Source organism: Staurois parvus, unplaced genomic scaffold, assembly GCF_062004578.1.
Source record: "Staurois parvus isolate SC_StPar_1 unplaced genomic scaffold, SC_StPar_1.0 ptg000613l, whole genome shotgun sequence".
NCBI classification, from domain to species: Eukaryota; Metazoa; Chordata; class Amphibia; order Anura; family Ranidae; genus Staurois; species Staurois parvus.
In genome coordinates, this window is record NW_028318409.1 from 2,873,642 (window position 1) to 2,889,479 (window position 15,838).

General features: G+C 38.7%; 1 protein-coding gene across 10 annotated transcripts in view; it reads right to left on the minus strand.

Moving 5' to 3' along the window:
• The window catches only part of SNAP91 (synaptosome associated protein 91), a 143,264-nt gene that overhangs the window by 79,852 nt on the left and 47,574 nt on the right, over positions 1-15,838 (minus strand). For all 10 annotated transcript variants that reach the window (XM_089693114.1, XM_089693108.1, XM_089693115.1 and 7 more), the window contains 2 exons: positions 5,277-5,419; positions 3,389-3,464 (listed from right to left, as the gene is read on the minus strand). In XM_089693114.1, coding sequence (XP_089549240.1) covers positions 3,389-3,464; positions 5,277-5,419 — 219 coding nt within the window. The remainder of the gene's footprint in view (positions 1-3,388; positions 3,465-5,276; positions 5,420-15,838) is intronic.

Consider the following 15,838-nt stretch of genomic DNA (forward strand, 5'->3'; position numbering starts at 1 on the left):
CCCCTAATTTGAAAAAATTATGGGTAGGCTGGCTGTCCATACCTGGTCTGTTGCCCATTGACCTTATAATAGAATTATGTAATATTTCTATTAAACATCCTTCTTGTTATGGCCGTGGTTCAAAATGATTGCACTGGTTAGGTTTGGTTCGAGGATCTCACTGCAGATTTAAAGATATTATAGTATAAGATATTATTATATAGGATTTATATAGCCCTAACAGTTTGCCCAGAGCTTTACAATATAATAATATTTGTAACTCTTAATAGAGCTCGTCTGTAATGTATTTTGGGCATGGGTTCTCTGGTCTCAATTTGAATACTGGCTACGGATTGCATCTGCTCTGAAACCTTATGCTACTGCTTTTGTACACCGCCATATTTCTGTACAATAAAGTTTTACCTGATTAAAAAAATAAATAAAAAGAAACAAAAGCCTGAGAGAGAAACTATGTAAGTTAAAACATCTACTTTTTTGTTAAAAACCTATTCTATATTAACACACGAGACAGGTAAAAAGTCTTGCGTTTCTCCCACGAAGACATCCTAATTTACTATATGTGCTAGAAGTATGAAAATTAAACTTCCAGTATGGTTGGAACTGGTGTCCAAGATGGATGTCCTGGATGCCTCCAGAGGTATATTTGATTTCTGTCACTGGCTTTATTTTTTTTTACTTTTTCATTTCTTTAACTTCAGTTTGTTGTACTTTATATATTAAATTATGCCTGTGGTAGTCCACATAGGAGAGGGCATTTGGAATTCTTGTGTATACACTGCATGAATAGACTAAGAAAATTTCACCTCATCTCTTCTTCTGGTGACAGCTCTGGGTTTGCCATCACTTTTTGTTTTGGTGACGGTTACAAGGACAAATAGAGAGGGTGATTCTCTCCAGAAGGAAAAAAAAAAAGCTCATAAAAGACATGTCAGGAGTTCTATTCCTTCCCTACTTTATTCAAAACTAAAATACATTGAATCATATTTACAAAAATGTTCATGAGTGGTGCCATAAAATTGCACTTTTCTAAAACATCATAGATTTCAAGTTAGTGTGATCTTATAGCTGAACTGAATTTTGTTGGACAAAATCTACCCTTGCAGTGGACACCCCTGCGCTGAAAAAAGGGTTAAATGATTGCTTAGTCTAGGGGTGCAGGGATAAGTTGTTTTACTCCAGCTCCAGCATGGTTCACTTCTGCCAGAAGCTCCAGTCTATTAATCCTGCATTGTATCTGGAGGAGGCAAGCATGAGACCATGACTGATAGAGCCTTAGAAAACAGGAAGCTCTCCAGTCACATGGATTGAGAAGTCTACCAGAGCCAGGAATAAGGCAAGTATTACACCCTGCACCCCCAGGCTTAAGGATTATATAAACTTTTGCAGTGCAGAGGGAATCACTGCAGGAGTGGACTTTGTCTAATTGCCAGAGTTTATCTTTAATCAAAATGGTTTAAACATCAAATAAATCTCTTATATTGTAAGCTCCAAGGAGCAGGGCCCTCATAACCCTCTTGTATTGCACTGTATCATTGCTGTATTGTCTCCCTTTATATTTGTGATGGGAGTCACTTTGGGTGGGGGGCCCATGGAACACAGCTCACTTTGGAGGGGTGGGGAGACCCCTGTCTCAGCTCCCTATATCCCTATAATGTGTAAGTCACCCTGTGCCTGTTAGGGGTACAGGGTGAAATGTCTTAATATTGGGGTGGGGGGGGTTTATTGTTTAACGCCATGTGGTTGCATCCCATTGTTCTATTCTGTGTCTTGCTTGGGAGCAAACTATTATGGGATGTATGCGTTTGTGTATTGGCTTGGTGGGGGTGTCTGCTGATGTGTCTCTTGTTGCTAGATGTGGTTTTTCCCGCCCTGTGTCATTATGCAGGGAGGGGGGGAATTGTTCTCTTGAATGTAGATATCTTGTATCTGTGTTAAAATAAAGTAGTTTATTTCCTGGTTTCCTTCAAGACTGGTGTTGTCTCGTCTTGTATGGTCAGCAGTGGTGTCCGTGGTCAGTGTTCGGACAGGGAAGTGGGAGTTTAACAGAAATTCCCAAGTGCAGTTGGGGTCCGGTTCTGTTACAATATTGTAAAGCGCTGAGCAAACTGTTGGCGCTTTATAAAACCTGTAATAATAATAATAAATAAAATATCCAGTCTAGTAAATGGAGCAGGCCAATGCATAATCATCCTATGGACTCCTCCTGTTACATCTCCCTCAGAATTAATCAGCTCAGACCTGAATGAGATCCAGCAAACAATGGAAACTGCTGGCAGGAGTCACCCTGGCCATTGTCCAAAAGGTTCACATTATATATTTTTATTTTGACTGACAAATGTAAAACAAAAAAAAAAAAAAAAGAAGAAAAAGATTTGCTAACAATTCTCACGAGATGCTCTTGCAAACACAAATAAAAAGCCCAAAATGAACCTTCCAATTAGCCAGATACATTCCAGGTGTATTTTGCTGTCATAAAAAAGTAAACAAATTGTTTGGAAAATCAAACAAGTTATTTTACACACATTAATCTAATAGTTTTAACAGCAAAACATTATTATCATATAAATAGTATCACATTAGCATTTTCCATAATAGACACCCCATGGAAAATGATAGTGCCACTCTAAAGCTAGCAACACTTTAGGAGCTAAAGCCATATGCCACTTTGCTAGTCTGATTGATGTCTCCTTAAAAGAAAGAAAAAAAAAAAATTACCACAAAACACCATATATTAGGCATGTTGAATTAAAGTTATATATATATACACATATATATACACATATATATATATATATATATATATATATATATATATATATATATATATATATATATATATATATATATATACATACACACACATACACACACACACACACACACACACACTTAGTAAATTTTAAGAGAAGTAACTTCATCTAAAAAAGTTAGAAACACAGATAAAACAACATCTATAATAGGTCAATTGTAAAATAAACCTATATAAACGTTTTACTTATATATAGATTTTGGTTTTCCACCTATATTTGACTTGAATCGTGAGCTGTGTGCTGCTAAATCGGTAATAGAAGACAATCCCTTAACGAAAAGTTATCTATGAGCCTGCCAGAAGGGTCAAGGATAAAAACATCCTTTGTAGATGTAAAGATAAAACACCATCCAGAAATGCTGCTCTTTATCCGCAAGCTGAATATAACTGCCGAAATATCATATTTCTGAGAAGTATAACATTGTCCACCCAGACGCTTTTTCCCTAGGAAAAGCCTGCTGTGTAGAATTTCATAACAGGTTACAAAGTAAAATAGTTATATTTCCTGCATGGGTGAGCACAATAATAAACCAAACCGTTAACATATTTAGGACCGGAATAAAGAGCACACATTCTTACCGTGTGATCCACTTTTATCCAAAAAGTTGCTTAGGTTAAATAGTGTGTTGCGAGATGCCAGATACTGGATGAATCTCTAAGACACAAAACAGAACACTTTATATTAATTGTATCCAGCATCAAGAACACAAAAAAGCCATAATACGCAGATATGCCTACAGCGTATGCCATGTACTTTTATTTATGCATTTTACTAAAAGCAGAGTGCGCAAAATCTGGTGCAGCTCTGCATAGAAACCAATCAGCTTGCAGGTTTTATTGTCAAAGCTTAAATTGAACAAGCTGAAGTTAGAAGCTTTTTGGCACAACTGCACCAGATTCTGAGTGTTCCAGTTTTAGCAACCCCCCCATATGTGGAACATGAAGTAAAAGCATGCAGTACAGTCAAACGTATTTACTAAAATTTGTAAAGCCCCAAAATGTTAGAAGTGCTCTATATTCTAAATCAGGGGTGTCAAACTGGTGGCCCTCCAGCTGTTGCTAAACTACAAGTCCCATGAGGCATTGCAAGATTGACAGTTACAAGCATGGCTCCCAAAGGCAGAGGCATGATGGGACTTGGAGTTCCGCAACAGCTGGAGGGCCACCAGTTTGACATCCCTGTTCTAAACAGATCATTTACTTGGTCCCTGACTCCAATTAGGGCATCTAAAAAAACCACTGTAACGGTCTTTAACCAAGACAAAATCATGGTGCTGGAATTGTCCTGTTCTCCCCAAGCGGCTGGCGGACTATATTGCGCTTCGATGCTTCAAAGTTAAATTCAGTCTGGACCACGACAGGCCACAGACTGTATGCATCAAGTATCCACTGCCATGAATCTGTCTGCAGTATACACTTATCAGACCTGTGCTACAGCTTCTTCCCTTATCTACAACAGTAATAATCTCTAATCATACAGAGGGGACCTACTGTAAAAGCTGGGAAAATCTAAGAGAAGATATCGGTTAATTTACACTTCCTGGCACGTCAGAAACATGCTGAGAATATTTTATACAAGTGATAAATTCAAGGGTCAGTAAAACATTTTTCAATTTGCCATAACAAAATTGGTCAAATCCATACAAGCCTGTCAGAGGTCTAAAGGTGGCCTACCTTGACATGCATATGAAATATGTACATATCACGGCATTCCTACCAAATGACCAAAAATGAAAGGAAAAAGGAAAAAAACAAACATGTAATGCATTACACAAGACAAAAACAAAAATGAAGTCCTTATTACGGCCATACACAGACAGATCTTTTAGGCAGGGAGATAACTGGCCATTTTGAATCTTTTGTTGAATCTATTGCAAGCTTCTTCCTACCTTGGCAGAAAGATACTAATGATGCACTATGGTGATACTCTTCCTTTATCTCCATGGAAAAGGCAACAAGCACTACCCTTTCAGATAAAAAGCACAACTCTCACCAAGTTGTTAAAAAAAAAAAAAAAAAATAATAATAATAATAATAGGACTCTTTTGGGCCTCCAATTTCTGCTTCTCATTTGCTTTCTAGTTGCACACCATGTGAATTACAACTATGTGCCTTGGTAGATATTTAGAAATTGGACCTTCAAGACACAAGTGTATTTACATTACAATCACCTAAAACCCTTTGACAAAACAGTCACCTAAAACCCTTTGACAAAACAGAAGTGATTTTCATTAACCTAATTATGTGAATGGGCTGTATCAGTATATGTGTTTCATCTTAAAGAGGGTGTATTGTAATCAATTTAAAATCACTGCCATAGGAGCACATTTCTATTGATCAATGTTAAAATAAATACACTGCTATTCAATGTTCCATGACAGTCAAAAAAAATTGTAAACCCCATTTTTTAGGCACTGCATTTAACAAGCACCTTACCCTGGTCAAAGTGGTTACCCAAGAAACTTACCTCGTTGCCATGGACCATTAAATGATGAGTTGTGACTAAGGCTTTAAACACAACTACCCAGCTGCTATTTGTTGCTCGTTCAAACAACGTGTCTGCCATCTGAGGAATATTCACATTTGTCTCATTAGTAGCTTGTATCAAATCTGGAAAACAACGAAGAAAGATTACAGTGCAGTTGAAAAAATAATGAGAACTTTTCATAGGAACATCATATAAAATGTAGTGTTAAAAAATCCGCTATTAAATCAGTAAAAATGGTCTAAGGATGTTACATTGGTTGCAATTATTAATCTTCAAGGAGGCATTGCATTCCTGCAAAGCACCCATGATTCAAGTCTGGGTTAACCACAGATATAAAATGACATGAAAAGGCAACGATGCTGCTGCTACTGAAATAATGTAGGTGAACGGAGTTGTACACCAAGTGTAGTGATGTTCGCTAACATTTTTATGATCAATCTCAGTTTAATGCTTTTCAGAAACTGTACAAAAAAATGTAACTGGCATAGAAACTATACAATGGTAGGGAATACAACAAAAACTAAGGAAGGGCGAAGGAAGGGGGAGAAAAAAAAAAAAAAAAGGTAGGTGAGAGAACAAGGAGGCAATAATAAACAATAACAGTTTGGCACTAAGAAGCGCCAATTGCAGACCCAAGGGTAAAGTGCAAATAGTTATGTTGTACAAGCAATGTCAAGCCCCAAAAGAGTACAGATAAGAAAGCCTAGAAAAACCATAATAAAAAACAGCACAAACCCTAAAAAAGGGACAGTGAACCATACAGCACAATTGAAATCAGCTTGAGAAAAAAAAAAAAAAAAAAAGGGAAAGGAGCAATGGAACCCCTCACAGCAATCCACACCCCTCCCCTCCCAGAAAAGCCGCCCAGAAAAACAAATAGAAGGGGGATTTAAAAATAAAAAAGAGAAGGGGGGGAGAGGAGGGAGAAGGGCAAATAAGAAAAGAGGGGAAACGGAAAAAGGAAAAAAAAACGAAAGAAGAATAAATCTGCCTGAAGAAGAACACCCAGTAAGACAACAAACCAACAAGAACCAAGAAGAGAGAAAAAGGGACAATTCCCGCTCAAGTATCCAGGAGAACGCGCAGTACGGAGGACTCCCTATACATATGCCAGGAGAGCCAAGTTTGACGACAGCGTGCCGAAGTACCCAATTCCTGAGCCAAGAGCGACTCCATATTTCTAATATGATCCATCTCCTCAACCCACTCCAAAAAAGAGTCGGGATACAGCTAGTTCTCCAATGGCGAGGTATAACCAGCCTGGCAGCAGTCAAGCAATGGTGAAGGCCGCATTTGATACATTTGAAGGAGCCAGGCAGGATAGAATGTAGAACAATTTGGGGCGTATTGGTGACCATCTGGTCCGTAACCTCAGAGTAAACTCGCTAGATAAGATCCCAAAATGCGTAAATAATGGGACATTCCCACCAGATATGAAGAAGGGATCCGGGAGCAGCCCGACAGCGCCAACAGAGATCAGAGGTGGAAGATAAGATCCTATGAAGGAAGGTGGGGCATCTGTACCACCAAGTGAGCAATTTGTCTCTGACCAGTAGGGCTCAGGAAACCAATTTCAAATGGTGTGTAAGGGTAAAGGATTTTACCCAGTCCTCATCCGATATCTGTATTGCAAGGGCCCCAGACCACCTGTAGGTATACGGAGGAAGGTCCGGATGAACCGTGGCCAGCAGAATCTGATAAATCTCAGAGAGAGGGCACAAAGGGGGAAGATCCCGAAGGAACAAGGATTCGAGCAGTGTGGGGTCCCTAATAAACAAATCAAGGTCAGCAAAGGTACGCAGAGAAGAGCTAAGCTGTCTATACTCCATCCACTGGGCAGAAGCGGCCCGATCCAAAGAGCAAGATTGTCGGAAGGATGGAAGACACCCACGACTAAGTATTTGCACCAAACGCCCATGAGTGGCCCTGCTCAACCAAAGGAAATGTCCTCGAGATTGAGGTGGAAACTGGGGGCTGCCAAACAGAGGGGTCATGGAACCAAACCAGGGAAGAGGCCCAAAGACGCAGTATCACAAGTATCACCCCAAGTTCGCAGAAACTGAACAGTCAGAAACGGTAAGGAAGAAGATGGACACCGAGATGTAGCAACTATCCAGGGAAGGGTCAACAGATCACATGGTACCATGGCCCGTTCCAAAGAAGCCCACTGCTTCATAGAGGCATTATGAAATCAGTTCGGCAAACGAGTAAGAGCCACCGCTGCATGATAAAGATGCATATTGGGAGCCCCCCCACCGCCCCGCTGCTTCGGAAGCATCAAAATCGCTATATGTAGTCTCGGCCTACGAGGACCCCAGATGAATCTCGTAAAAGCAGTTTGTAGGCGCCTGGGGATGGCAATAGGCAGAGTCTGGAACAGATAAAGAAAGCGGGGGGGGGGGGGCAACATCCATTTTCAATATACTGATCTGGCCAAACCAGGAGTACAAGGAACGGTCATAATTCTGGAAGTCCTGTAACGTGCGTTGAAGTAGAGGAGTATAATTCTCAGAGAAAATATGAGAGAGATTAGTTGGAATTTTAATACCCAGATATTTGAGGGAGCCAGGGCAAAGCTTGAAAGGAAAGTTATCCCCGAGCTCGTGAAACCGGGGAGGTAACATAGAAACAATAAGAATCTCCGTCTTCGTTAAGTTGAGCTTGAAATTGCAAAACTCACTGAACCTCTGGAATCCCGACAGAGCTAACTTTTTTAAGGTTAAGTACACTTTGAAACAAACTTTTTGCCCCCTTCCCTGGACCTAACCCACCTTCGCCTTCCAAAGCTGCATACTTACCTTGATCAAAACAGCCATGGCTCTTCTGTTTGTTTACATCCAGCTCTGACGGCCTTCACTCTGGCAGCTTCTATGCCTCAGCATCCCATGGACTTGTATAGAGCTGTGTCCCTAGATCAGAGATGGACTCATAGAAGTCTATGGCGCTGTAAATGTGGCAGGTGTGGCCAGGGTAATGAAGACTTGTGGGGCTGGATGTAAACAAACAGAACTTTGGTCACCAGATCAAGGTAAGCATTAATATGTGTAGGGGGAGGAGGGGTGAGGTTGGGTCAGGAGATGGAGGCAGTAAGGTTTGTGTACTTTTATGTTAAAGTGATTCTATAGGTCAATTTATTTATTTTTAAACTTAAAGCAGTTGTGAAGGCCCAAGGTGTTTACCTTCATGCATTCTAGTAAAAGCGAAAGGTTTTTTTTTACCTTCAAGCATTCTATGCATGAGGGTGAAAAAACCTGAGTGCAGCAGTGCCCCCAGCCCCCTCAATACTCACCTGAGACCCATCGAGATCCAGCGATGTGCACATCAGCCTCATCTGTCCCAGGTCTCTGGCTCCTTATTGGCTCAAGGCAGCAAGCTGGGGTCATTGGCTCCCACTGTTGTCAATCACAGCCAATCATAGCTGCTTGCTATGGGGGCACACGACAGAAAGGAGGAGAAAGGAGAGCCTGTGGGGAACCCGATAAGAAGAGGATCCAGGCTGCTCTGTGCAAACCCACTGCACATAGCAGGTAAATATAGACAGATTTGTGATTTTACAAAAAAAAAAAAAAAAAAAAAAAAAATTTAAAAACCACAAACCTTTAGTATCACTTTAAAACAAAGAAAAAAAAGTTACACTTACCTGCTCTGTGCAACAGTATTGCCCAGAGTAATTTCCTACTTCCTCTTCTGGAGTCCCCCGCTGATGCTGTCCTGCTCCTCTCTTCCTTGAGTGCCCCCTTTAGGATTTCATGAAGATTTTTGGGCATTCATGGTAAAAGAAATGAGGGAAAAATCTCCTCGGTGGAAACCTGGCTGCAGTAAAACCCCAGGGTGGTTCTTAGTTTATTTTATTGCAGTGTTTCTACTTATTTTATGTCCTGGAAATAGGGAGATAAGATGTGGAGGGAGATCACCGCAATGGTAAAAAAAAAAAAAAAAAAAAACCCCAACAGTAATGCTAATCTCTTTACTTTCAAAAGTGCCTTTTTCTTTTGTATTTCTACTTACTTCCTGTCCTAGGAAGTGAGGAAAAATCTCCTAAACAAGGAGAGAGATATCAAAGTTTTGACAAAGTTGAAGTTCATCCCTAATGGGGAAAAAAAAAAAAAAAAGCACCCATCAACTACACATATATGTCCTTTGAAGCCGATTACATATTATTCAGTGATAAAAAAAAAGCGCAACAGGACTTCCAACTAATTTACTGGAAGCCTGTGATACGGTGGAACCACGTTTGTTGAATATTAGAAAATGTGCACGAAACCTGCAGGGTTTTATCAAGGTTAACATTGGTTAAATCTTTCTTTTATCTTCCAATATCCCCCATCAAGAGTAATGCGAAAGGCTCAAGCAGTGTCTCTTAACAGACTGGGAATCCATTACTCAGCCTTCAATTACTACATAATACAGAATCCATTTATACAGTGTAAGCAATTTCCTGATGTGTGGAGCAGAACCCTGCCAAGAGCAGCAGACTGCTAGTGAATCAGCAACACTATTCCTTATCTGCATACCTCACGCTACTATTTTGACGTTTGGCTTTAGAAACTTATGTTTTCACTAGTGCTCCAGCTCAAGGAAGAAAGTTTTCTGAATGACATTTCACCACCAGTCAAAAGAACCCAAGTAAAATTTGATCACCAATATGCCTTTGGTACTAAGGTTTATAGTGCATATGCTGTTTTAGTACAGTAAAAACTATATACGCAAGCCAAGAGATGCATACCTTTGCCAAAATTCAGCCCCATATACATCAATAGTCTTTTTGAAAAGGTTTAAGGTTCTCACTATTCCAGATCACATTTGTCTCAAATATGATGCACTCCAAGCATCCGCTTGAGGTCACCATAAGTAAAGCTTTTCCATCTGAACAATGTTACTGCGGCATGAAGTGACCATTTTCTGGGAAAAAGACTGGGGCCCTGTCCTGAGCCAGAGTGAAGATCACAGAATCAAAGCTGAAGGCAATCATAACACCAGGTGGGCAGTACTCTGTGGGGGTAGGAGCCAATACAAAAAAAAAAAAAAAAACCCTGCATTTTAAGAATGTTGACTACCTGGTACCCGAGGTATGTCTAGTATGCACTCTCCCCATGTCAAGCAGTTTTATGAGACCTGGAAAGATAAATGGAGCAAAATTGAGTCACTGACTTATATTTGTTTCATCTAAAATATAAAAAACCTAATGGGTTCTTTAAGGCAATAAGTTCCACTTTTGCTGAAATTTTAATAAAGATTTGTTACATAGATTTTTTTTTTTTTTTTTTTTTTTTTTTTTTTTTAATGATCACAGAGCTAGCACTACAAAAGAAAACAGAGCTGCTCTATTCACTAGGAGAGCACATACGTAGACATGGCCTAGATACTTCTGTACATGGCTTGAAAATTAAATATAAATGGCTTAAATTGTAAGAATTATCAGATGTTCTGCCAAGGACAAAACCTCCCCCCAGTTGACATAGCTGTGTGGGGAAGCCCTGCCCAGCAGCACAAAATTCAAAAGTGACAGCTGTTGCAGAGGAGAAGAACCCCTGCACACTATCAAGGGGGGGGGGGTGCTTGGCACCATCTTACACTATATACTGTATATCTGTGTAACATGGTCTAAAACGTTGAAGTTGGCCTTTAAGTAAAATGCTACTCTGGGCTCTGCCCTGTACTGGTCTTGTGAAGATAAATGTAGGTGTTTGGTCACTCAATCTCTGTTGAATGGGATAATCAAAATTCTGATTGGTTTCATCTTCAGCAAAGAGAATAATGAATAATGTAACGCCTAGTGTTTGTTCACTCAATCATCAATGGAGGGAGCCTGTAACAATATTGCCAGGTAAGAAGTATTCTAGCTGTTCTCCTGCTATTTTTTTTGTCACCCATCAGCATTTTCGCCAACTATTCTTATGCTGTCTATCCATTCTAACAAGATCTTAACATAGCAATAAATAAGCCGTTTAGAAAATCTTCACTCTATATGACCAACAGGGAGGCTTAGAAGGCAGTGACAGAGATCACCTACATTTCAACATGTGAAATTTTGTGTATGCATTTTATTTTTCATCACATTCACAGGTTACATAAAATAGGCTTGTAACAGTTTTATTTTGAACAGTTATTTCACTTAATATTTTATGGGTCGAAACCTTATGAGCATCTAGTTTTACATGGCCTCAGAAAAAAAAAAGGCATTTTCTTTAAGGAATCTGCATAAAACACTCTTTGGAATCCGACTCAGGAAAGAGAAATGTGGTGTGCAGACTGCTTAAAATAAGCCTCTGTGTAGTTGTCAATCTTGCTTAGAGTCAGTACACATGTAAGAAGGAAGAGAAAAAAGGAAGAGAAGGAAGAAGAAAAAGTAGAAAAAAAAAGGAAGGGAAGGAAGAAGAAAAAAAAAAAGGAAGAGAAGGAAGAACAAAAAAAAGGAAGAAGAAAAAAAAGGGAAGAGAAGGAAGAACAAAAAAAAAAAGAAAAAAAGGTTGAACCAATTGGTCTCCATTGAGCTTCCGCATAAATAAATCAAAACTAAGCAACGTTTGTAATTCTACGTGCGCTCTGTGTGACTTTATAAAAGAATGAATAGAGAGTTGTATTTATGTAAGAAAAAGCATAGATTTCACATTTCACAGGAGGTGGTAATATGTCTACAGCACAAGTATTATGCTATTAAAAAAAATGTATTTATATATATATATATATATATATATTTTTATATATATATATATATATATATATATATATATATATATATATATATATATATATATATATATATATATATATATATATATATATATATATATATATATACATACATACATACATACATACACACACTCCTAAAGTATACCCAACGAAACCGATTTTAAATCAGACTGAAGGCTTAACTGGTTAACAATTGTCAGGCACCTGCCACCTCATATAATAATGCAGGGAACAGTTCAGACGTTAAAAGACATGCAGTGTCTTTTTAGCATGAATGTTAAGTTGGCCACTGACAATATGACAGTTGGAAGATTGAGTCTATACCTTTTAGAACTATCTAAACTATGCATCTTCATATTGGTCAGACATTCTCAATGCAAGCCTTTTATTAGAGTACGAATATTAAATCATCCAGCAGAATCTATCCCAATCATGCCCATGGTGTCTTCAGTGGTCATAGATGGACCATAGACATATAATGGCTTGTAACAGGACACATCAGGCAACAATGATCTGTGGTTACATTTAGACTATCCATAACTGGTATTTTAGTTTTGTGTAGATGCTGGCTCAATCACCCATAACAAAATCAACACACAATACTAGGATGACTATTGCTCATTTGATGAACATCATTCTTCACAAGTCCTAAACAGACCCAGTGAATAAGCACTTTAGGAAGATTTCTCCCCTTCAATTTTGCATGAAAAATGTTAAGGACTAAATAATACTACTCATTCATACATGTCTACACATATGCTGTGTGCATAAAATGTTTAGATGTCAAGAGCTTCTGACCAGAATATGAAATCAAATAAGTTATTTCAGATGAAAATGCAGAGAATGAAAAAAATGTTTGGTTGAGATAATATTCCTCAGCACGGCTTAGGAAAAAAAAAAAAAAAAAAAAAAAAAAAAAAAAAACACTTAGTCAGCATTATCTAATGCTAGTTAGACATGTTCTTATGCAGTTTGAAAGGTTTCTGTTCATAAGCCGGGTTTTATGAAGTTATCACTATGCAAACATCTTAAGAATTCAAATGAATCTAGGACCCCATGGGTCATCTAGAATAGATTTAATAAACCAGGCCACAAAAGCCTCGCTGGTCTGTTTTGTGGTTCTAGTGAGCCCTTTAAAGATGGGCCATAAAGTCTAATGCCAACTATGTTGAAGAGGCATTCTTGATACAGCCAATAAGGTCACAGAAAATAATAAATAATGTATTTATTGTTAGGGCTTGGGGGATTCCCTTGTCAGATTACAATATATACAGTATGTACATAGATACATACACACACTACATAATGGAGGACAAGAATGGTGATATTTTTATATCTGCCTGCAAATGGACCACTTAACAGTTCTGTAGATCCTACTAGTGTTTCACAATGCTAGAACATACAGAAAAAAACCTTATGTTTTGAAGGTGTAACAGCATGTTCAAACAAGCTAGGCAGTAAGTGTAGGACACAAGTGGTTGAAAAATACCTCTCAGAGTTCAGGAGACTGCATAGAGAATGTAGCCCAACATTAGTGTGGAAGATTCTAAATGCCTATTAAATGCTCCACGCTTCAAGCTTTGCATTTTGTGTGAATCATGTACAGTACCCTCTATACCTGCATGAGATGAAAAGAAAACCAAGAAAAGGCAAGAAATCAAGGTATTGGAGAAAATCTATGTACGAAAACTGCAATACATGTAGTAGAAAGGGCTCCGTGGGTAAAAGGTGCTATGCGACACTGAACCCTGCCAAGTATGTGGAATAATGGGTCGTCATACATCGGTTTATCACAGTAATATGTTTGATGACCAAAAACCACAATTACTAGGTGGTAATGTAGAATTGTAAGAACCATGTCACAATTCAGTACTGTCCGTGATACTTTTTTTATTTGCACTAACATACAATTTTGAGGACAAGCTTTCGGGGTATGTCCCCTTCTTCAAGGTCTAAGCAGTACTATTAAAAATCACAAAGTTTAAGCAGAATGTTAGAATGGATTGAGAGAAAAAAAAAAAGAAAAAAAAGGGCTACAGATAAGATACATCAAAAGTGAGGGGGGGAGGGGGGATACAACACTCACACAGAGGGGGTCAAGTTTTAGCGAATAGTCATAAAGCTGTCGGATAATGGTTGAGGAATCCCATGTCCAAATTAAGACCGTTATCTTTAGTGTCAAATAGAATTATCATTCTTAGTTCAAATGTTTTTCTTTCCTGGATGGATTTAAATTTTCCTTTCAGAACTAAAATATTGAGGTCTTCCATATTGTGGCCTGGTTGTGAGAAATGGTGTCCTACAGGTGTGCAGAGGTCATCTTCTTTATGTTCCTTGATGGTATGTCTGTGCAAATTCATCCTTGTTTGCAACTTCTGTCCTGTTTCACCAACATAAGAACCTTTGCTGCATTTTCTGCACTGGATAAGGTATACAACATTACTGGAGGTGCAGCTGTATGATCCGGAGATATTGAAGATCCCTTTTGAGTGTCTGACACTTTTTGATGGATTGATTTGGTTGCACAGCTTGCAGCGTTTCTTATTGCAGGGTTTGCTTCCATTATTTGTGGCATCATAATCAGAAGGAAGTTTCCTACTGATTAGTTTATTTCTGAGGTTGGGGGGTTGTCTGAAAGCCAGTATTGGGGGTTGCTGGAATATTTCTTTCAGAGTTCCATCCTCTGTTATGATGGGTTGTAAATCTTTGATTATTTTTCTTATCCCTTCTAGTGCCGGGTTGTATGTAGTTACTAGAGGTACACGGTTGTTTGTTTTTTTCTCTTTGTACTGAAGCAGATTTTCCCTTCGGGTTCTCAAGGCTGTGTTTATGCTGGTGTTGATAGTTTTGTCCTTGTAACCTTTCTTATGGAAGGCGTCTGCTAGTGTCCCAAGATGTTTATCTCTGTCTCTTGGGTCAGAACATACTCGGTGGTATCTGATGGCCTGACTGTGTATGATGGCACGTTTCGTGTGTTGGGGGTGGAAGCTAGAACTGTGGAGGTAGTTGCATCTGTCAGTGGGTTTCCTGTATATTGAGGTGTGAAGCGTATCATCCCTGATGTATACTGTGGTGTCTAGGAAGTTGACCTGTGTGTTTGAGTATTCCATTTTTAGTTTGATTGATGGATGAAAAGTGTTCATCAATGAGTAAAATTGTTTTAGATTTTCTTCACCTTCCGTCCATATGATGAAAATATCATCAATATAGCGAAAGTATCTGTATGGTTTTTGTTCCATGCTGTTCAGGAATTGTTCCTCCATGTCAGCCATAAATAAATTTGCATATTGGGGTGCCATTTTACTTCCCATCGCAGTGCCCATACATTGAAGATAGATGTCCATCATAACAGGTATGAATACACTCACCGAACAAATCTCAGGCTTTGTAGAAAAAATTTTAAAACCGTTAGTCATGAATACTGCTAGTTTCCTGCAAGACACAACTGACTTTCTGAACAAGATCAACAACATCCAGCAATTACCATCTAATACACTTCTAGTGACTATGGATGTAGTATCCCTGTATAGTAATATCCCTCACAAGGATGGATTAGCTGCATGTCACAGATCCTTATCATCCTCACCAAACAACAAATACACTGCTGAGGATGTTACACAGCTCATTGAATTCATACTTACACACAACTACTTTGCTTTCAATAAGGACATCTATCTTCAATGTATGGGCACTGCGATGGGAAGTAAAATGGCACCCCAATATGCAAATTTATTTATGGCTGACATGGAGGAACAATTCCTGAACAGCATGGAACAAAAACCATACAGATACTTTCGCTATATTGATGATATTTTCATCATATGGACGGAAGGTGAAGAAAATCT